General features: G+C 42.3%; 1 protein-coding gene across 11 annotated transcripts in view; it reads right to left on the reverse strand.

The window, feature by feature from the left end:
• Nucleotides 1–23,983, reverse strand: part of rnf111 (ring finger protein 111) — a 49,925-nt gene that overhangs the window by 10,860 nt on the left and 15,082 nt on the right. For all 11 annotated transcript variants that reach the window (XM_010880519.5, XM_010880493.5, XM_010880511.5 and 8 more), the window contains 4 exons: nucleotides 15,000–15,126; nucleotides 5,949–6,106; nucleotides 912–1,109; nucleotides 429–787 (listed from right to left, as the gene is read on the reverse strand). In XM_010880519.5, coding sequence (XP_010878821.2) covers nucleotides 429–787; nucleotides 912–1,109; nucleotides 5,949–6,106; nucleotides 15,000–15,126 — 842 coding nt within the window. The remainder of the gene's footprint in view (nucleotides 1–428; nucleotides 788–911; nucleotides 1,110–5,948; nucleotides 6,107–14,999; nucleotides 15,127–23,983) is intronic.

Here is a 23,983-nt window from a genome sequence, read left to right on the forward strand (position 1 = left end):
TGAAGGCGCCCTTGAAGATTCCCAACTATTGCATATGGTCTCAATCTCCTGCCATCTGCCAGGAAGAACATGACTTGCATATTTAAAACCATGGGGTATGTGCAGGCTTCTGAATTATTTCTAAATGGTCTCTAGCTTCCATGGGAGGAAAAGAAAACCTATTAATCTCTCAAGCATCCCTAGCCTACTTTTTAAACATTTAAACAAAAAAAAAGGAATGCGATCAAATACTTTTAATGTTTTCATAGTTAAATTACTCTTTAATCTTTTACAAGAAGGCTATTTATAAAATATAACTGTTCAAAGAGTGCATACATTCTCTGTGCTGGTCAAGCTAATTTACTGGGGAAACCAAAACATGAAGTAAAAGCCAAATCTCCATCAATGCTGCAGTGTAAAATACAAGGGGCTGAGACCCTCAGGCCTACCTGGTCATGGTACTGGCTGGAGCTGCTGACACCTCCCCCTCCACAGGGTGCAGGCAGGGCTGTGGGCCTTTCTAGGGGGCAGCTGGGCTCAGAGAAAGGCAGAGTGGGTGGGGGCGGGTGCTGGGGTGTGTGGTGATGGTGATGGTGGAAGTGGTGGGCGTGGCCGTGACTGTTCGGCTGGGAGGTCGGCTGCTGGGAGGGCTGGGCCTGGAGGCAGCTGGAGTGGGAGTGGCCCAGGGTCATGTGACCAGGGGAGGGGCCCCCGCAGGGGGAGTGCTGGGGGCAGCAGGAGGGTAACCTTGGCATGGCCGTGCCACCACTTTCTCCTGAAACGCTGGACGGGCCTCTTCTGCTCTCGTCTGACACAGGGAGATGGATAACACCTTTAAGCTTCAATCATTACTCATAGATTGGAAATGACTTTTTAAGGCACAGTAGGTCAATTCATTCATGGCTGTTCATATAGTATCTGGTCCGGCTTACCCTCTGTGATTGTGCCCGCACTGCCACTAGGCCCCTGTGCCAGGGTGCTGTCAGGGACTGGGCCAGGACCGGGGCAGCTAGTGGAGGGTCCTGGGGCATCGTGGGGCTCTGAGGTAGAGGCATGATGGGAGAATGAAGAGGACGAGCTGACAGTCTGCGGGTGAAAGCTGTCAGAGGTGGTTGGCACTACAGAGAGATCTGAGGAAGAGACAGATGACCAGAGTAAATAGGATGGAATTCCTTAGGTCCTCCTATCTGTCATCTGTGTTGCATATGTTACCACTGGCTACAGTGGCTTGGCAGTCAGAGAGATGCTTCATTAGCATTCTGGAGCATGTCTTCCATCTGTTATTCAAACTCAAATTAATTTCTCCTCCTCCAAATAAATGCTAATGCTATATATCACACAGTTTTCGTGTTCTGCTCTAAGTCACATGAATGCTTTGGTCTGGTTTCCTAACGCCTCCAGTTAAAGAGGGTAAATTAGTGTAGGAAAACCAATGCAATACAAGCAAAGGCCAATACAAATACAATCAGTCAACACATGCAATAGCTTGGGACTGTCAGGAACATGTGCACTGTACTATATAACTGATGAGAACAATGTACAATTGAGGCTTAAAGTATTGGGACCCTATCACTTTCATCAAGTAACTCACACGTTTCCATTTTTTTTATTGACTAAAGGATATGTGCTCCAAAATTCTTTATTTCACTGTTTTAATGACTGAACAGTTTTTGATTCAGAACCTAACATATCCTTTTAAATCAGAAAATAAACAGAATTGGCATTTACAAAATGTACACCCAAGAAGACTTACAAATAAGTACAATCAAGCACTTCCTAAATCCATGGATGAGCTTCCTGCACCTCTGTCCTGGCAGTTTGGTCCACTATTATTGTGCATACTGCTCCAGTTCTAACAACTAGGAAGGGTTCCACCAAGCCGATGTTTTCAGATCTCACCAGAGGTTTTCAATAGGACTAATCTGCTGGCCTCATCAGAACATTCTAGCATTTTTGTCATAAACCATGCCCTGGTGCTTTTTGAGGTTTTGGGATCATTGTTCTACTGGATGACCCAACACCTTCCACAGAGACCGAGCTTTGTGACACATTGCGGTTGTGGTTCTGCATTGCATTCCAAAATGTCTTGGTTTTCTCTAGGTTTCATGATGCCATACACACATTGAACGCACCCAGCGCCAAAGGTTCCAAAACCTCACTGAAGCTCCTCCATGTTTGACTGTGGGGAAAGTGTTTATTCCTTTGAAGGCTACATTTTCTCTCCTGTAAAGATTGTGTGCTTTTGCCAAAAAGCTGTGAAATTGTCACATTTCTCCATAAGAGATTGTGTTATGTATGTTCAGGTGTGTTTTGGCCAATTGCAGGCTCTCTTATATCTAAGCAGTAAGGACCTCCTGGGTCTCCTCTTTCATTGAGCTGGTGACGGATGGTCCAGACTGAAGGTGTGACAGCGCTGCGATCTTCCATCAAAATCTCTTACAGCCACATCCAGGGAAGTTGGGTACAGTGGCATGGGCCTTATACGGCCAGATAACATTACATATGGTGGAAACAGAAGCATTGTAGCCTTGAGATGGCCAATGCTGAGCTACAATGTGGTGTTTGACCTCAGACAATTCTCAGGCTCTTTCTTTTCGCCATGCTCATTGTGGTAAAAACAGTGGCACAAAACAGGAGAACGCGTCATTTTCTCTATTCGAATGGCCTGTATGTGTAATTTTCATACATCACTGTCTTAAAATCTAATTATTTCTAATTACTTCTGAAAGGTTTCAAAATTATAGTCTGGACCATTTTAGGGATTTTAATATGGCATAAGCTAAGATTTAGTCAATTATTCAGATGTTTTGGTTTTGCTCAACAGCAAACTGTTAACATACATTTTAAACTTCTGACATTAGGAAGTTCTTATCACATCACCCATGAAAGGACAATACACATGAAATGTAATGCTAATGTAGAATAAGAGACAGAGATATATGTATTAGTATTGACCAGTAGGACTGTAAAGTTGATATATTCTAGTGTTAGTGGCTGACCTTCAGTGATTCAGGCTGACCACTGTTCTGGCCTCAGGGTTGATTCCAGACAGATCAGAGGAGTCTTCCTCATGTAAGTGCTGGCTTTAGGTCACAAGTGATTTTCTGGCTCTCTCTGTGTACCGACGATTGGATCAGCAAGTGTAATGACGTGTGTAGAATGATCAGACACCGATTATACACTTGGCTGTGACATGTATTCATTGTCTGTATTTGTGCATGTGACGATGCAGACCCGAGGAGCTCTATTCTACTAAAATATGTGCTTTAACTTTCAACTCAGTGTGAGTGAGCTCAGGTGACTTATATGTGCAACTCAATAAAGAAATCTGTATGTGGATACATAGATTTCAAAAGTTTTACAGAAGGAAAAGTGCATTGTGAAGTGAGTGAGTGCCAGTACTTTTGGCCATGACTACGTATATATGGTGGGGATGAAGAGATGTACGTATATATGGTGGGGATGAAGAGATGTACGTGTATATGGTGGGGATGAAGAGATGTACGTGTATATGGTGGGGATGAAGAGATGTACGTGTATATGGTGGGGATGAAGAGATGTACGTGTATATGGTGGGGATGAAGAGATGTACGTGTATATGGTGGGGATGAAGAGATGTACGTGTATATGGTGGGGATGAAGAGATGCACGTGTATATGGTGGGGATGAAGAGATGCACGTGTATATGGTGGGGATGAAGAGATGCACGTGTATATGGTGGGGATGAAGAGATGCACGTGTATATGGTGGGGATGAAGAGATGCACGTGTATATGGTGGGGATGAAGAGATGCACGTGTATATGGTGGGGATGAAGAGATGCACGTGTATATGGTGGGGATGAAGAGATGCACGTGTATATGGTGGGGATGAAGAGATGCACGTGTATATGGTGGGGATGAAGAGATGCACGTGTATATGGTGGGGATGAAGACCTGTACGTATATGGTGGGGATGAAGACCTGTACGTATATGGTGGGGATGAAGACCTGTACGTATATGGTGGGGATGAAGACCTGTACGTATATGGTGGGGATGAAGACCTGTACGTATATGGTGGGGATGAAGACCTGTACGTATATGGTGGGGATGAAGACCTGTACGTATATGGTGGGGATGAAGACCTGTACGTATATGGTGGGGATGAAGACCTGTACGTATATGGTGGGGATGAAGACCTGTACGTATATGGTGGGGATGAAGACCTGTACGTATATGGTGGGGATGAAGACCTGTACGTATATGGTGGGGATGAAGACCTGTACGTATATGGTGGGGATGAAGACCTGTACGTATATGGTGGGGATGAAGACCTGTACGTATATGGTGGGGATGAAGACCTGTACGTATATGGTGGGGATGAAGACCTGTACGTATATGGTGGGGATGAAGACCTGTACGTATATGGTGGGGATGAAGACATGTACGTATATGGTGGGGATGAAGACATGTACGTATATGGTGGGGATGAAGACATGTACGTATATGGTGGGGATGAACAGATGTACGTATATGGTGGGGATGAAGACATGTACGTATATGGTGGGGATGAAGACATGTACGTATATGGTGGGGATGAAGACATGTACGTATATGGTGGGGGTGAAGACATGTACGTGTATATGGTGGGGATGAAGAGATGTACGTGTATATGGTGGGGATGAAGAGATGTTCGTATATGGTGGGGATGAAGAGATGTACGTATATGGTGGGGATGAAGAGATGTACGTATATGGTGGGGATGAACAGATGTACGTATATGGTCGGGATGAACAGATGTACGTATATGGTGGGGATGAAGAGATGTTCGTATATGGTGGGGATGAAGAGATGTACGTATATGGTGGGGATGAACAGATGTACGTATATGGTGGGGATGAACAGATGTACGTATATGGTGGGGATGAACAGATGTACGTATATGGTGGGGATGAACAGATGTACGTATATGGTGGGGATGAACAGATGTACGTATATGGTGGGGATGAACAGATGTACGTATATGGTGGGGATGAACAGATGTACGTATATGGTGGGGATGAACAAATGTACGTATATGGTGGGGATGAACAAATGTATGTATATGGTGGGGATGAACAGATGTACACATCTTTTTCTTTTCAGAGGTGCGCTGATCTTACATGGACCTTTCACTCACTAATTGCAGGCTATAGTAATCTGGTGTCGGGTCTACTGCCATTAAATCCAGTTAGTGCCACATTAAGCATTAATAATTGTCAATCATTGGACCTACCGCTTACATTTTTCCAATAAAGAGCTTGAATTTGGCCATTGCTGCAGTGGCAGGCATTACTACTGTCATGTTCCATAATGGCACAAACAGAACAGACTTTACAGTAGGAAACCGCATGAATCTGAAACACACTGGCTTGATGTATAAAGGCCAACCAATGACAGTCTCATCTCCCCTAGGGGCACAGTCCCTATTAATATTCCATTTTATGAAAATATAGATTAAACATTAATGTCATATGAAGTACTCTGTAACGAGAAGATTTAAATGGAATTGTGAAGACAGGACAACTGTTATTCAGGTTGGCGACACCCTTTCTCCCCAAAGTGTGCAGAGATATGCATAGAGGAGGCTAGCCAGCTAATCCCATTAAACAGTGTGTAAATTAGAGTATTTAATTTGACATGAAATATTTTCCAACCCCCAATGCTGTGTTGAGCTGGATCATCTAACAAAGCATTAAACTCATCTAAATCCTAGGATTGGACGCCCACATTCATATGCAGTGCTGGCAGGCCCGATATTGTATGCTGCATCTACGAAGAAGCTGTTCCTCAATAAAGAGATTGTCTTTGTAGGTTGGTCAGAGAGAAAAAGACTTTGCCTTTTTATTTCAGAGAGAATCATTGTCATTTCCACAGAAGGCAGTAAGATGGACAGTGGGCCAATCACACTAAAGTCTAGGACCTTATATTCAGGCCCATCCCAATGCTCACCGTCCTCGTCCACGGTGAGGTCCACCACCTCACCAGCGCTCTGCCGCAGCGGCTGGATGACTGTGGAGAGACGGTGGCGGCCACGCAACTCTTGGGGCCGGTTCTGAGAGCAGCTGGGGCCCCAGTGCATCCTGCCATGCCCCCCGACAGATCGAGGCCTGTGGACACAAACACGGTCAGTTAGACGGGAAGGAGATGGGATCAAACAACCAAATTAAAGCAGGCTTCAGTCTACGGGCCTAATCATTTTGTCCTGGGCCAGGACTATGGTGCTAGAACATTAACAGTTCTATGATACTGGAGGTTAGTGGTAGATGAAATCCAGTCCAAAGTACCTCAGATGACAAAACTCAAAAGCTTAAAACAAACAATTAAAGTTGGCCCATTTGTCTTCTAAGCAAATCTTGTGTTTATCCAAGCCAGATTGGTCCTGGAAATAAACATGAAAAACTGAACATTTTGTATAATTTTATCATGTAGTAATGAGGAAATAAAATAAAAAGGGTTGTCACAAGGAGGCAGGGGACAGGACCAGTCTGCTCTAGTGTTTCTGTACAGGGAACAGAAATAAAGCTCACTTTGGGAGCTGCTGGAAAGCACGGCTGGAATGTAAATAAGAGCCAGCTGACATGAAGGCAGGCGATGCAGTTAACTCAAAAAGACACCCACACATCCACACCCACCCATTCAGCTGTGTACACCTTGGAGAAACTGACATGTTTCCCACACACCCAATAACAAACACCAAAACATGTTCAACATCCAACACATACAATCAGATTGACTAAAGTAAATGAGACCTATCACACTAATTTGACGGCAACTACACAGTAGACCTGCCAACCTGGAAAACGTTAGGGATGTTGTTTTTGTTTCTTGGTTTTGCTTGTGGCAACTTAAGTTAAAATCTGATGAAAATCAGCATAATGGGAAAAAGGTTTGAGGGCGAATTTCAAAAATTCTCAAATATCATAGATATCTACATTATCAAACATAAATAATACCAAGCTAAGGAACAGGCAAATTTACACATTATTCTTCACCCAAGCCCCATTGCCCACTCACCTACAGTACTCTCCCCAGTTCCTACTCCAGTCAAAACACAAATGATAGGGCAAAGCACAAGAAAGGCATTAACTGATATTAGCTAGGAACTATACCAGCCCTCATTGAATAACTATCATGGCTAGGAACGAAAATAAATCTATAACTTCAAATTTGATGGCTGTTATATTTATTACTTGGCAGCCCCATGAGTGCCAACCTTCCCCAACCATGTGCCTTAGCAAGGTCCTGGTATACCCTTCAGTGAAGTCTTGTCTCAGTGGTAGCCCGATTGGTTGCACTTTGACATTAGCGACTTCAGTGGTCATTATTTGAACTTTGAGCTCAGCGCCTCTACCCTGATGTAAATATGAACAGTTCCTAAAAAACATGTAGATTGTTTAAAAAAACTAAATACATCTGGCAATTCTTGGACTTCTGGCAATAATCCATATGAATTATTAGGTTTTTTTTCATAACTTAAACGCCAATGTTCTTTCTTTAAAGAACCCAAAATCATGTAATCAAATACATTTTTGGAGAGGAGACTCATTTTAAGAAATCATGTGAGAAAAAAAAAAACTGTGATACATGAATAGAGTATATAAAACCAGGTACAGAGACCTTATTATCTCCGCTCTGATAACTCAGGCAAAGCATTTTTTCTCTCAGCTGCAGTCGCAGAGCACCGTCCCCATCTCTATGCTATCCATTCCGCTCTTTCCCCCTCTCCCCCCCCCCTCTCCCCTTTCTGCTGCCTCTTTCCATCTCTACGCCTCCCTTTCACTCATTCTTCCTGCCTTCCTTGTCTCTCGTTGAATTTCTATGTGTTATGTGGGAGTCAAGGGAGTAGCAGTTTGCCGTAAAGCAGGAAGAATGGGGAGGTAAGGGATGAGCCTAGGGGATAGTGTGCCTTCCGTAAAGCAGCCTGTCATGGAGAGACAAGGCTGGGCAACAGCCGTTTCACCCACAGAAAAAGCAGTAAACAGGGCCAGAGGGCCATAGCAAAGCTAAAGAAAGCGGCCACAGGTAATATCATCTCAACCTCCTGATGCACTCTGGTGTGTGCTGTAGACATGTCAAAAGACATTCACCTTTTATCTGGCACACATTCGCAAACACACACACAGAAGCATACTGAGCAATGGGTGGTACATTGCTCAGTACTGAGCTCAGGGAGTAGGTTAGCCCACCTCCTCGTCTCCTTCACCAAGGGGCTCCGGGAGCAGGCTAGCCCACCTCCTCTCTCCAACCATGGGGCTCAGGGAGCAGGCAAGCCCACTTCCTCTCTCCCACCATGGGGCTCAGGGAGCTGGCTAGCCCACCAGGAATGAGTGCCTAATTACCCACAATGTAGACCAGGGATTATTTTGTAAATACCTGTTTACCACTGTGGCCTCTGAGGGGTGGAGGTGAGGGGAAAACATAACACAGTAAACATGAACCCTTTGGGAACAGGGGGCTTGGCAGCCCCAGGGTTGTTCCATCTCCAAGTGAACTCTGCCAAATGCCCGGGGGCTTACAGGGGGCGGGGTAATGATGGACTGACTGCAGGGACTGGATCTGCAGACTGGGTGTACAAAGGGAAGGCAGTGGAAGAGGAGGAATGGGGACAATCGAAGGACTGACTGCACAGACGCTGAGAAGTGAGACGCATGTTCTTCCCTACCAACGGGTCCTCTCTGCTTTGAAAACAAAGGACTTTTTTTGCAGAAAAACATACAATGCTGCCCTTTGAAACAGAAGAAGTTCATAATTCTTGTGCAGATATCAAAAATGAAAATGAGTATTTGTAGGTGCATTTGTGGCTGCATGTGTATGAACCACTCTCATTCACCCCTCCTTACGATGACGGAGTCACTATAACAACAGTATTCTGATACCGCACAAAACAAATCCTAGGTAGGATTAGACAGTATGCAGTCGTTCAACATGCTGTCGTTTAGCTGAGCAAAGAGAATTTACCAAAGGAAGAGGCAGAATAGACAGGACAGAGCAATGTGAGCACAAGGAAACCTAGCAAAGTGAGCGCGAAGGCCTATCATTTTGCCAAAGAAAAGATGCCTTTGACAAATCAAATCAGATACAATTCTTTAAAAACGACTGGCTCCCACTCAATCCAACGTACGTTAAAGACACATTATGAGCCTGGTTTATTGATGTCACACTGGCCAACATAAACAATTAAAGCACAGATCAAGTTGCCTCGTCCCACTGCATAGTGACACAGACATCCCTCTATGAATAGTAACTTTCCATGAGATTCTGTTTGTCGTTCGGCAGTACGAAGTCCTGTGGCGGCATAATCTGGGTGTTAGTGACTCACATTAACTCAATTACTTTCACTGAATAACTCAAAGGCCCAGTCAGTAAATAGATTTGAACTTCCTATCACTAGTCCTTTTTGGACAGATCGAAATCTAGCTAATGCTTGCAAAAAGCATTAACATAAATGTATGATTATAATAGGTAAAACCACCCATGAAAATTACATTTTACAATAGCTCTATTAAGTCTAGCCATGATTGCATTCTTAACAAAAAATAAAGAGCTGTATGAAGTAGGCTAATGCTAACCCAATCATAGATGTAAAGGACAACACCCCAAACATAAAATCGAATGAAATAAATCAATTAATCTATACGTACAAAAACAAAACTAAGCCATATATGTCATTTCTATTCTAATGACGCAATAAGGTTTATTTTTGAATTATGTGCTGGTTCAATCAACTGAAAGACTCACTAGTGGAAAAGATTAGCCTGGAGCCCTGATTATACATAGCTAATACTATAACATTTCAAATGCATTCATCCATATTTACTAAGAATTTTTTTTTTTTTACTTCTGTTATGATACCTTTCTTATTTTCCACTTTCCCACACAAACAGATGGGTTCCACTCCAATAAAGCCTTTAGATAGAAATGAGAAAGGATAAAGAGAGAGTAGAAGACAGCGATAGAGTAGAAGACAGCGATAGAGTAGAGTAGAAGACAGCGATAGAGTAGAGTAGAAGACCGCGATAGAGGGGAAGAGAAAAAGATGGGGGTGGGGAAGCCTGGATATTAAGAGAGATGGGGGAAGCCTGGATATTAAGGGAGAGAGCGAGAGAGTAAAAGAGAGTGAGTGAAAAACAGCGCAAGAGATAGGGATGGGGGTGGGGAAGGCTGTGATAGTGAGGGAGAGACAGCAATGCTTATGTAAACCCAACTGTATCACACTCCAAATATTTAGCTATTCTCAGAAAGAGACAGCCTTCATCCATTTCTTAGAAGGCCCTTCTTCTCGGCACATTACTGAAAATGCCAGGTCAAATTTGTCTATTAACTCCTTGTTGAAAATAAGTAATTTTGCACTGACTGACTGAAGCTACAGAGCAGCACAATGAGGGAAGAACATCATATGCACTGTAGTAACTAGGTATAGAGCAATACAAACTGTCCGACACCAATAGCCGATATTCATATACCACAATCTGCCAATGCCAGTGTTTTGTCATTTCTGTACCTGCATACCCGGGCATGAATTTAATAAACAATGTTGCTTCAGACAATGCTTCAAAACATCCAAATTCAAATAATACAAAATGTATCTTTCTATATATTTTAATAACAGTCTTTTCAACATCAGTTCAATAATGAATGGAAAATGTATAGATTATATGATAAATACATAGTCCCCATCTGTAATTGTACATTATACAATGCTGGATATAAATGTATTAAATAAGGTATTTAACTCACAACTGTCATTGTTGGTCTTTGGATAAGGAGTAATTTGTTAAATTCGCTGTGTTTCTGAAGAGTATTAAGTGGTCTGACATAATTTGCTGCCTTAAAAGCAATGAATTCTTCGAGACATGGCATCAAGTTAACTTGTTGGTTTGCCAGCAAACGTACCAGGTAGATTCAAAATCTGCCAGCCACTCAGCCAACCCCAATCTCTTTACACCAAGAAACACAAAACAAGTATGCTCTGTAATTACTCTATATAAAATAAATAGAAATAATACTAATATCAAGTAACATTGTATATTGCTGCTCAATTTACAAAAAAATCTTGTGATCTCACCTAAGTTTACACTAATCCAAAATATCACAGGTGGGAAATGTGGTGCTATGCCTGAAAGGATGTTATAGAGATATTGGAGACAATAGCATTTTTCTGTGCGTCTGTTTGCCACCAGTCGCTAGCTGGCTAAAATCTGACAGTCCTGTAGTAATTTCAGGTCATTGAGAGCAGTTACAGTTTATGCTCAAACTAACATTAAAAAGCACAATGCGTGTGAACAAAAAATGGAAAACAAAAACAGAAACCCTGGATTTCAAGAGATTTTCAGGTGAAAAGTATTGTGCGCTGGACATTAATCGTTCAATAATCCACTCCGGTAAGCCACGATACTGCACAGGGTGTTGCTGCATGCTCTCTTTCCCTTTCCCCTATCATGCAAACACTGAAGTTGTTTGTGCGGGTGGTAGGCATAGTGTGCTTGGTTCATTGGCTGGATCCAGTGTGCTCTGTAAGTTGCAGATGAATACAATAGCACCAGGAGCTCAATACCCACAAAGAACAGTGTTGTAACTCGACAGATTATCTATAAACAAAAAATTATATTCACATGTACAGTGTACAGTGTTGTGGCGGCTAAGGTTTTGCCAGAACGCTGGAAAGCACAATTGGTCCAATATATCCTGTAAGTTTAAAGCAATTTGCAGATACCGTTTGCTGGCAGATATATAAGTGCATCCCTACTAGAAACATATGAAGCGACAGAGAATGAAGAGTGAGAAAGAGAAGAGAGAATGTTTACAGGGCCTCTAAAAAGCTCCAGTCAATCAGGCCAGACAATTTCAGTTCTCCTACAGGGGTTCAAACCCACATTCCACACAGTTCACATCCACAGAAAAAGTGCACACTAACACAGACTCACAGAGATAGAGAGAGAGAGAGCTGGAAGCCTGGAGATGAAACATATAAACAGTCAGAGCCTGAGAGAGGGAGCCCCATCAAATGACCTTAGGTTTCACACCCAGGGCCCCGATCTGGGAACAACCAAACCAAAAACACTGCCCTACATACTGAACAAATACCCTAAATCTAAAAACCTACCCTTGAAAACAACATGTTCACATCTCAGAGACCACATGTATTATAAGATAGATCAATATCTAGTATCATCAGAATCTAATTGTTGTATTTAGAATGAGGGGGCTAAAATGAATGATACCACATGACAGGTCAGGGCAGAGAGACAGACTTCTAGAACCTTCTGTCCTGAGGCTCTATGGGCCTGTCCACACAGAACACTCCATGACATGGAAGAGTTGTGCACACTGCTAGCCTGCAAATCGGAGGCTGTTTGGCTTATTGTCTTCCTGAAAACCTAATGACAGGGTTTAACATAATGAAGTTTAAGGCTAGCAATGCTAGCAGGCTATTCTATGGATCAGTGAGGAGTAGACCACGATTACACAAGGTACATTTGTGATTTAGCCAACAATACACTAACACGCATCCACCAATCTATGTGCAAGCGGAATGACATAACCCTCTTACGTTAACATCAATGTATTCTTGCAAGGCCATACCTCCAAATCGCACCATGCATCCCTGGAGGTTTGGAAACAATTGGAATACAAAAATAGAGAGCTGGCTTTGAATAGAGAACTCACTGCATATGCTAAGATTTCAATTGGATGTTACATTTCCAGAAACCTCACCCCACATGCTCATTGAAGGCATGGCTTAAGCAAACAGGGAGGAAAACTGAACTCTGTTTTGGAAGAAGTATGCTTTATTCATAAAATGTTGCCCAAATCCAGGTGTGCAAAGCTGACAGAGGAATACCTAAGAAAACTTGAAGCTTTGATGAGTGCCAAAAGCACTTCTACAAAGGAGTGAATAAAGGGTCGGAATGCAATCGAGATACCATGAGATACTTCCCTTTTTTCTATTTACAATGAACTGGCATGCATTTCCCCAAAATGTGTACTTTTCAATTACATATTCCGTCTATGAGCCCAGAATTTGTTTAATAAGGTCATGATCCCGGAACAGCTGCATAAACCAGACACTCCTGTTCCCACATCTTCTGGTTCGTAGCATGCAGATATCTGAAATATATTCCGGTTAGATGAGTCTGTGTCTAAAGCTACTTTGCTTCTTGTGAAAGTGTCCATAGAAACAACACTATTGAAAAAGGTAGTGACCTAGGGTGGTTCAGCAGTCTAAGCTGCAGCCTCTGCTACTGATTTACTGCTGTACCATGGGTTTGAAACCGGCCCACTACTGTTTCAGCAAAGGCTGTTTTCCCAATTTTCAAAAAAAGCATCAACTGTCTGAAGTATATACAAAATATATATAAAGTGTGTGTTAAAACAAGGTTCTGACCTTGAATGGGAACAAAGATTAACGTTTGGTTCAATATTCAAACAATAAATGTGAATATTCCCAGCTCCACAAGAAACAACGTTTTAATTGAATTTGGATTGAAGGAAGTATAATTACATTTAAACCGATTTTAAACAATCCAAATGAATCATCACCAAGGAATGTCTCATTAATTGGACCAACACTTCAACAGGAAGCTACATATTAATACACATTAAACACATACCGTTTCAATTACATTGACATTAATCATCTTTTATTTTTATTTTTTTAAATGTGATTCAAATGTTTGTTCTTGTGGACTGAAGGAAATTCCAATTGAAATGAAATTGTCAATTGAAATAAAAGACTGACCGTAAAAGAATTGACCATATTTTATTTACTATAATATCATCTGGAACCTACTCCATACAATTTCTATGTTGCTACAGTAATAGAACCTGACCATTTGATTCCTGAAGCATGAGAGACATTGCATACCCCAAACATAGAGCAATTCATTTGGGTTGACAGTGACTTTGCTGGCAGGAGTAAAATTCACAGGGCTTGCTATTTCTGGCAACAGAGGGTGGGATAATGAAATCAATCTGGTGGAAATGATTTTCAGCACCATGGACTAAGGCACCTCAATAATAATTAAAGTGAAGGAGGGGGGATGCAGAGAGAGGAAGACGGGGGAGACAACAGACAACAGAAAGCAGTGTCATAGCTGTGTAGTTAGCATCAGTAGCAAAGAACTCTCAAACTGGCACTATTGGAAAAGGTCCAATAAATTATATCAACACTATCAAAGCGGTGTCAAAGGATAACACACTTGAGGAAAAGAAAGCTGTCCCCCAATATGAAATAAAGGCGGGAAGTAGGATTGTTCTCTGTCCGTTACATACAATCTTAGACACCATTAACTCCATATTTTATCATGAGTCTTGCAATAGAGATCTGGCATGAAAACACCAGATGGTGGTGGAATAACTCACACTACTCACCAGTTTGACAAAGTTTAGAAATTTGGTACAGAGTCCTTTCTGCCCACACTGAAAACAATTTACTTGAGGACATTGTCAGAAAATGATGTATTTTCTAACATAATGAATTTGGTCAAAAGCACTTAAAATGCAACTTCTTGTGTTTAAGAAGTAATATCAAAGAACCAGCCACAAAAATTAAACCACACTTTCCAGGCTCTCAAGATCTTAAACGCACCCAGGAAGAACCTTAAGCTGAACCTGAAGTTCACTGACTAGGGATAAGAGTGAAAGAAGGGTCATGGAAACAAAACTCATAGCCAATACGGCATTTCTGAGGTAACTGAAAAATAGCCCAACCCAATGTTCAAGTGGAAGTAAATGTTCTGACACTCAGGATTGGGATGAGAAGCATACACTACTAGATGTACTTATCAAAATGATCACCAAAGCAACCAATACTGCCAGGCTGCTCTTAAGACATTTTATGAAAGCTGGCGCAATTTAGATTGCTTTTACAGTGTTTACTCCTATTAGAAAAACACTGCCAATCAATATCCTTTAACACCTCACATTATCTGATATTCCACTGTGATTAATTATCACTGTACAGTGTCGATGTCCGCATAGAGGCGACGTGACGGTGCTCACCTGAAGCCATCACCGACAGTGACAATCTCGACCTCACTGTCAGTGGAGGTGACATTGATCTCTTCGCTAGCTGGGACAGCGGTTGCAGGGGTCGCCTCAATCACCACCACATCCTCGTCTAGAGCACCTTCAACAGGAAAACCAAGAAAATAAAAAATGTCAGATACAGAGGAGAAAGACCTGGTCATCATCTAGTCCTGGTGTAAACACTGTAGAACTGGTAATCAAATGAACAGATTCGATTATTTGTTATGTACGAAGCTAGAACTGTATGCACATAAAGGGACCAGAAATTTACATTACACAATATTTTATGTGCACTAAATTACATTAATATAAGTTTGTTAGTCTATTGCACGGAATTGACAAAGCAGGTTGAACAAGCTCCTCAAGTGTTTTATCTTCACCAAGAAAGGAAAGAGTATCTGTATAAACAGTGTTTATGGTGTGCAGGCTAACATTCTCTGTACAGTGCCTACGTGAAATGTAGGTCAAATAATGCTGCTCTGATCTCCACTATTTGCAGGACTGGGAATTTGCAGTCCGATCTCTGTAACTTCACCAGGATTGGTTCCATCTCCAGGACCTCTCATTCCTGGCATACCCAATGTGCATGCTTAACATTTCATAATGCTGCAACCAGGAACATTGTAAAGAGAGTTTCAGTTTCCCTGACACCATTTAAATTTGAGTCATTTAATAGACACACTTATCAAGAGCAACCTACATTAATTCTCTTACATTTAGCACATTAGCACTGAACTACATAAACCAAATACATTATACATGGGGGGAGGAAAAGGGATGAACGAGCCTATTGGAAGCTGGGTGAATAACCACACCATTAACCTCAGTGCGCCACATTGTAGCCTCAGCGCCCCCTGACAAGATTAAGTCACTTCTAGCATTGCGATCTCCACTACTTCTTGCGGATTTGTTTCCTTTGCAAAGCACACGGTCAGAACTGGGGCACTGCGTTAGTGAAACAAGACTGTTACCGAGAGATCACCAACTTCAACATCTCTCTCCCCAGCTGCCTGTACTGCACATGAACTACTGCAGTGTGGGATTGAATATGCCTAAACTTCCGTTCTAAAATCTGTAGTTCTAAAAGCCGTAGTTCTAAAATCCAAATGCTACTATGCCTTGAGGAATAACTCAGTGGGGTGAAACATTCTTAAAAGGTCAATTATCCTCTCCAAAGTAAGATGACAACATTCTGTTTCGTGTTCAGCTAAGGTTTTCTTTGAAATGGCAACACGTTTCACAGAGACTTTGCTCATTTGTTCAGTCGACTTGAACATCTTTTCCATTCCTTGAAACATCCATAATGGTTCTAATTAGACTGATGCCAATATTTAAAAGTCCACTTTGGGTGGGTGGGGTGTACAGACCCTACACTGCATTACATTTCACTTCAACTTTGTTTGTCCATTTCTTGAGTGAAAGTCACGCTTTTTGGATGACATGTATTGCCTCATTGATTGTGTAATCCTGTTTTGTTGTTGTGTCTCTGCAGTAAGCAGTGGCTTTTTGCTCTAGTGAACATCAGCACTCCCCGGAGTCAATTCTATTCCAGTGGTCCACTGGGTGCTGCTGCTTAGCACCCTCTCCTCTCACAGCCTAGCTACCACTCTCCTTCATGTATCAACGTGGTACACAATACCTGGTTTGGGAATTTTTTAGAAGACCGTTTAAACTAACCCTAAAAACACAGTTTGACAATTTAAAGCTGGAACGTACACAGGTAACAGTCAACCGGAGCAGAAGAGAAGCTCCTTTGCTATACAGTGCCGTTTCCCATTGACATGGGCCTGTCTGTTCTCGTTACACATGTAATACATTAGCACATATGTTTCAATATCAGAAAATGCCTCGAATGGTCTGTGCACGGCCCTGATTTATAGTAACAAAAAGAAACCATGCTGGCTAAGAGATTTGAAGAAATCATAATTTCAATGTATAGTATTTATTCACCTTCATTAATACTGAGAGATCAAGAGAGAAATACAGCTAAGCCCTGAATAACAACAATAAAAACACATACTAATTAGAAAAAAAACATGCATGAAGAGAAACAATCACAGTTAACAGAAACATAATCAGTAAGACATGGCATACCCAGACTCCCTCAATGGCATTCCATGAGTGGGGGGCAACATTTTCAAAATCGGTTTTACGTAGTTCTGAATAAGCCTGCGGTATGTTGTCTTGAGAGGGTGTTCGGTAACTGCTGTTCTTCCAATAAATTCTCTGTTAGATGGTCAGGACATTTGTTTTCAACCAATGTCTGGCATCCCAGCTATCAGTGACTCCATTCCAACTGAAGCATATAAGACAGCAATGAGTGTGAACATTTATTAAAAAAAACATTATAAAACGCAAGGCTGAATGATGACCACATTCAGAGATTTGAGTACTGAAGAGACAAAACATTATGACCATCTGCCTAACATGCTGTTGGTCCTTTGCAAGCCATGAAAACAGCGCTGACGTGTCAAAGCATGGACTCTACAACACTCCTGAAGGTATCTTGTGGAATCTGGCACGAAGACATTAGCAGCAGATCCTTCACGTCCTGTAAGTTGTGAGGTGGAGCCACCGTGGATCGGACTTGTTGGTCCAGCACACCCCAAAGATGCCCAAATACGATTGAGATAAGGGGAATTTGGAGGTCAGTGCACTCTTGAACTCTTCCTCATGTTCCTCAAACCATTCCTGAACAATGTATGCAGTGTGGCAGGGCGCATTATCTGCTGAAAGAGGCCATCGCCTCCATATGAATGCCCAGGCCCAGAGTTTCCCAGCAGAACATTGTCCAGAGCATCACACTCCCTCCACCAGCTTGTCATCTTGCCACAGTGCACCCATCACTTCCCTAGGTAAACTGCATACAGGTACACAGTTGCCCATGTGATGTCAAAGAAAACAGGACTCATCGTACCAGGCGATCATCTTCCACTGCTCGAAGTTCTGATGCACACGTCTATTCAAGGCGCTTTTGACTGTGGACAAGGTTCATCATGGGCACTCTGACCGGTCTGCGGCTACACAGCCTCATTGGCAGCAGGGTGCAATGCACTGCGTGTTGTGACACATTCCGCATTAACCTTCATTCAAATTTACTGTGACTCAGTAAACGTTCTGTCAGTTCAGACTAGTTATTCATAGTAACAATATATGACCGCAACATTTTTACCAGAGGAACTCCTTTAAGGAATACAATGTAGTTTTAATTCCATGAGCTACACAAGACAGTGCCAAACGTCAAATGGAACAGTGAAAAGCTCGATGCCATTGGACTCTGGAATAGTGGAAAAATTATCGGGTGTGATGAATCACGCTTTACCATCTTGCAGTCCAAAGAACAAATCTGGATTTTGTGGACACCAGGAGAACACTAACTTCCCAAAAGCATAGTGCCAACAGTAATGTTCGGTGAAGGAGGAATATACGTAAGGGGCTTTTTCATGGTTGGGCCTAAGCTCCTTAGTTTTAGTGAAGGGATGCTACAGAAATGACATTTGACAGTGTTGCGAGATGTTCCTCCAGAGTTGCTATTTAAGCATTACACAACTTTCCCAGTGTTTTGTTTCCCCTGCTTTTTTGGCTGGCATCAAATTCCATGTGGACATACAAACCCGAGTCCAAAAAAGTTGGGACACTGTACAAATTGTGAGTAAAAAAGGAATGGAATAATTTACAAATCGCAAACTTATATTTAATTCACAATAGAATATAGATAACATATGGAATGTTGAAAGTGAGACATTTTGTAATGTCATGCCAAATACTGGCTCATTTTGGATTTCATGAGAGCTACACATTCCAAAAAAGTTGGGACAGGTAGCAATAAGAGGCGCACCAATTCCCCCAATGCTGCGGCGAAAAATAGTGGAGCAATATCAGAAAGGATTTTCTTAGAGAAAAATTGCTAAGAGTTTGAAGTTATCATCCTCTACAGTGCATAATAATCATCCAAAGATTCAGAGAATCTGGAACAATCTCTGTGCGTAACGGTCAAGGCCGGAAAACCATACTGGATGCCCGTGATTTTCGGGCCCTCAGACGGCACTGCATCACATACAGGAATGATACATGCATACATCTTCCGCTTCATCCGGGGCCGGGTCACGGGGGCAGCAGTCTAAGCAAAGATGCCCAGACTTCCCTCTCCCCAGACACTTCCTCCAGCTCTTCCGGGGGGACACTGAGGTGTTCCCAGGCCAGCCGGGAGACATAGTCCCACCAGCGTGTCCTAGGTCTTCCCCGGGAAGGCGTTCCGGAGGCATCCGAAACAGATGCCCAAGCCACCTCAGCTGACCCCTCTCGATGTGGAGGAGCAGCGGCTCTACTCTGAGCTCCTCCCGGGTGACCAGCCACCCTGCGGAGAAAGCTCATTTCGGCCGCCTGTATCCGGGATCTTGTCCTTTCGGTCATGACCCAAAGCTCATGACCATAGGTGAGAGTAGAAACGTAGATTGACTGGTAAATCGAGAGCTTCGCCTTGCGGCTCAGCTCTTTCTTCACCACGACAGACCGATACATTGACCGCATTACTGCAGAAGCTGCACCGATCCGTCTGTCAATCTCCCGTTCATACAGGAATGATACTGTAATGGAAATCACAACATGGGCTCAGGAATACTTCCAGAAAACATTGTCGGTGAACACAACCCACCGTGCCATTCGCCGATGCCGGCTAAAACACTATAGGTCAAAAAAAGAAGCCGTTTCTAAACAGGATCCAGAAGCGCAGGCATTTTCTCTGGGCCAAGGATCATTTAAAATGGACTGTGGCAAAGTGGAAAAGTGTTCTGTGGTCAGACAAATCAAAATTTGATGATCATTTTGGAAAACTGGGACGCCATGCCATCCGGACTAAAGAGGACAAGGACAACCCAAGTTGTTATCAGCGCTCAGTTCACAAGCCTGCATGAGTGCGTGTGGCATGGGCAGCCTACACATCTGGAAAGGCACCATCAATGTTGACAGTTATATCCAAGTTCTAGAACATATGCTCCCATCCAGACGTCGTCTCTTTCAGGGAAGACCTTGCATTTTCCAACATGACAATGCCAGACCACACACTGCATCAATTACAATGTCATGGCTGCATAGGAGGAGGATCCGGGTATTGAAATGGCCAGCCTGCAGTCCAGATCTTTCCCCCATAGAAAACATTTGGGGCATCATAAAGAGGAAGGTGCGACAAAGAAGACCTAAGACAGTTGAGCAACTAGAAGCCTGTATTAGACAAGAATGGGACAACATTCCTATTCATAAACTTGAGCAACTGGTCTCCTCTGTCCCCAGACATTTGCAGTCTGTTATAAAAAGAAGAGGGGATGCCACACAGTGGTAAACATGGCCTTGTCCCAACTTTGAGATGTGTTGATTTATTTAAAATAAACTTATTTTTCCCTTAAAAGGGATACATTTTCTCAGTTTAAACATTTGATATGTCATCTATGTTGTATTCTGAATAAAATTATTGCATTCTGTTTTTATTCACAATTGTACAGTGTCCCAACTTTTTTGGAATCGGGTTTGTATATTTTTTTTTAAAACCTACATATCACAGATTCAACATTTGATATGTTGTCTTTGTACTATTTTGTATTGAATTGAGGGTTTAAATGATTTGAACATCACTACATTCTGTTTTTCTTTACATTTTACACAGTGTCCCAACTTTATGGAAACAGGGTTGTAAATCTAATATGTGACCTTTGTAATGAGTGGGGAAAGTGACATTGTGTGTGATATTGAGGCCATCAAGTAGGGACATAAAATCTGCAGCACAATTACAGCAGGCTATTTTGTCAACATGAGTATTAAATCGCATACAAGACATATTGGGAGACATGGCACAGACAGAAGTCAGCAATGAAGAAAGTTCAGTTAAAACGAGTTAAGATGGTTTTGGAGATCTATAAATGGTTAAAATGAACAGAGATTGAGGGACAATGAGTTTAACTGCGAGATATTGAAATGAGGTTTTGAGGTAAATTGACAAATTTAACATTGAGCTCCTCACGAAAGTATACCGACACCACCACCACCAGTCTTGCCAGATGGGGAGGTTTCCCGCAAAATTGGGCTATTTTTAACGACAGTGTGCGGGCAAAAATGGGCTTGGGCGGGGCGATTTACAGATAAGTTAGTATAGGTTCAGGCATTTTTTTTCTGGAGTCTGCGGGTGATTGTGCGGTTTACAGTCAAATCTGGCAATACTGCCCTCCAAATCCAGAAGTGCGAGGTTGGCTGATGTACAGCTCTGGAAAAACTTAAGAGACCACTGCACCTTTTTCTTTCCTACTGTATGTGTAACCAGTAGGGATTGCTTGATTAAGCTTGTAAAACTAATTTGGCTGTTGCCAGGTCTCCTTGAGGCACATTATGTCCAGTTTATTGTCAGAGATACTCATTCATCAGTAAGACTTTGTTAATGAGACCGAATCTTAAACAGTTCACATTATGAACAGGTTATGCGACATACTTTATAACACAAAGCCCACAATTCCGGTGACCAGCACTGCGGCAATTGTTCAGAACAGTACACAGATTGGACAAAAAGAACGGATCATGGAACTCTTACATTGTGTGAAGTTTCAACTACATCCACGGTGAATAGATCTTGGTTGGCAGAAAATGTCACTGCTAGCAAACAAGACAGGGGGAGCAGTGTAGCTCTGGGAGTTCAGAAGTAGCAGATCTGCTATTGAGTATTTCAGGGCTGGTAGATTATAAACACACGGGGGGGGGGGGGGGGGCAGACTCCCAGTTAGGCCGTTAGTAGACAGACCTTCCTTGGAGTGAACACGTCAGATACAAACAGGATCTGAGATTGGCTTTTTTCATTCCGTTCCAGGCTGAGATTGGAAGAGGCCCGCGGCGAACATTTGAGTTCAAGAATGAACAGAACAGGTAGGTATGATTTGGCCAAAATAAGTTAATGTTTTCTGAGCACCGGATATAACTAACAAACAATCAACACAGACCCCCAAAAAAAATCCTCTAATTTCCTATGTAAATGGCTATGATAAAAATCCATTTTTATAGCGGTTTTCATTTCAGTTTACAGTTGATAATAAGAGGGAGTATTTTAAATACCTCAAATTATGTTGCTTTGCACATTGTGATCAATATTGGAGGGATATTGGCTGGATAGTGGGGGGATTTCTATTGAACTTACGAACTTGAGTTAAACCCTAGCAATAGAGTTGGCGCAACTACAATAAACAATGGCTCCGTTGCGCATCTGAAAGCCCTTGTTGTTTCCATGCAGGCTGCAGCAGGGCTTCGAGCTCAGAGTGCTCCAGTCAGTCCTTTCCACCCACCTACTTCCCATAGCAAAGAGACAGAGAGCAGGCTCTCCCCATGGCCCCCTTCATCCCTCCCCAAGTCTAATAAAGTGGAAACCCTATTGCAGCTCAGCTACATGAAGACATTCAGAGAGGAGAAAGGCAGCAATTAAAAATTACGTGTTTTAGGTTTTGTAAGTTGCAATGCAAGTCCAGAAAAATCAGGTGTTTGTCAGAGGCGCGCTATGCTGCGCCATGCTGCGCCATGTGTAGGAGGACGAGTTGGAATCATGAAGCCAGACGTTGGCAGCGGCCTGGTTTCTGGAGTGCCAGGATTTGAGCTCGAGGTAGCAGAGCAGAAATGGAACATAATGCCCTTTTGCTGCAAGGTCGGTTATCCCCAGTCAGCAATACCTACCTATTCACAGCTGAGGGTGACTGAGAGGTGTGATAAAGAGTAGAGAGTAAGTGACCTTGGTCAAACAAAGAGAACGCGACACACAATAAAAAGTGGGTTAGTGTTATTTTTGGAAGGAGGGTGATGTTGTTACTCAAAAGGAAATTCAAATGTGAAAGTCTCCAACTTAACATGTGGGTGTGCAGCACCAGGCCACACAATAGCACCTTGTACCCAAGCACACAGCCCTCATTTGTAGAACTGACAATTAACAGGAAATTCATTCTACATCAACCATGCAAACTAGTCTTGCTGATACCCTACATAAGTTCCCACACAGTGACACAATTTGTCTAAACATTTATTAGAATGACATATCAGATCTTGGCATTAGGTTCAGTTCCCTGGGAATAGCTCTCAGCAATGATGTAATTCGTGGGGGGAGAGGTTTCCTTTCTAAAAGCTCTTGCAATATATTATCTTTTACATCAATTTTACGTCTGTCACCGTTTGCATCCTTTGTATTCAGTCCATTTACAGCCGCTGAGTTTGAATTGTATTCATTAGCTACCATTTAGCCTTTTCTAATGCATAAAGGCTAGCTCTGAAGCTACCAATCATGAGTTAGAAGAAGGCAGCAGTAGACATCCAGCACATGTTCTGTACTACAATAACATTAATAGATGTAGATCTGAATGGCTGAGTGAAGGTCCACAGTGTTTGACTTGACTAATTCAGCAGTGCGAAGAGGGGACTGGTATGTGATAAGGCATACTATAAGCAGGTGGTTTGAATCGGTCAGCAGTAATATATGAGACCATATCCCAACAGGTATGACGTAACTTAATTTTTTACAGCTAATTATGTACACAACCAGTTTTTTAAATTGTTTATATATATATATATATATATATATATAAAATAAAAAAACTGGTTGCGCACACATTGGAAAAATATCACAGCTAAGCACTGTGTCTAAGCACGGCACAACATTTTAGTTTTTTTTACCTTCCCATTTTGCAATGCCCTAGTCATTTGTATGTCTCAAAGCAGATCACATCGATAAGAATGTCATCAAAGCATGCAGAATCAAATACACTGACCCAAAAAAATTAAGGGAACAATTGAATCACATCTGGTCTCCATGAATGAAATATATTAAAGACCAAAATGTTCACTGAACACTGGGTAATTAGTTGAGAACAAAACAACATAAGTCGATCTCTTCCCAGACCTGGATCAGGGCATCAGTGAGTTCCAGGACAGTCTGCGGCGCTATT

The sequence above is a fragment of the Esox lucius genome, chromosome 2 (genome assembly GCF_011004845.1).
Source record: "Esox lucius isolate fEsoLuc1 chromosome 2, fEsoLuc1.pri, whole genome shotgun sequence".
Taxonomy (NCBI): Eukaryota; Metazoa; Chordata; class Actinopteri; order Esociformes; family Esocidae; genus Esox; species Esox lucius.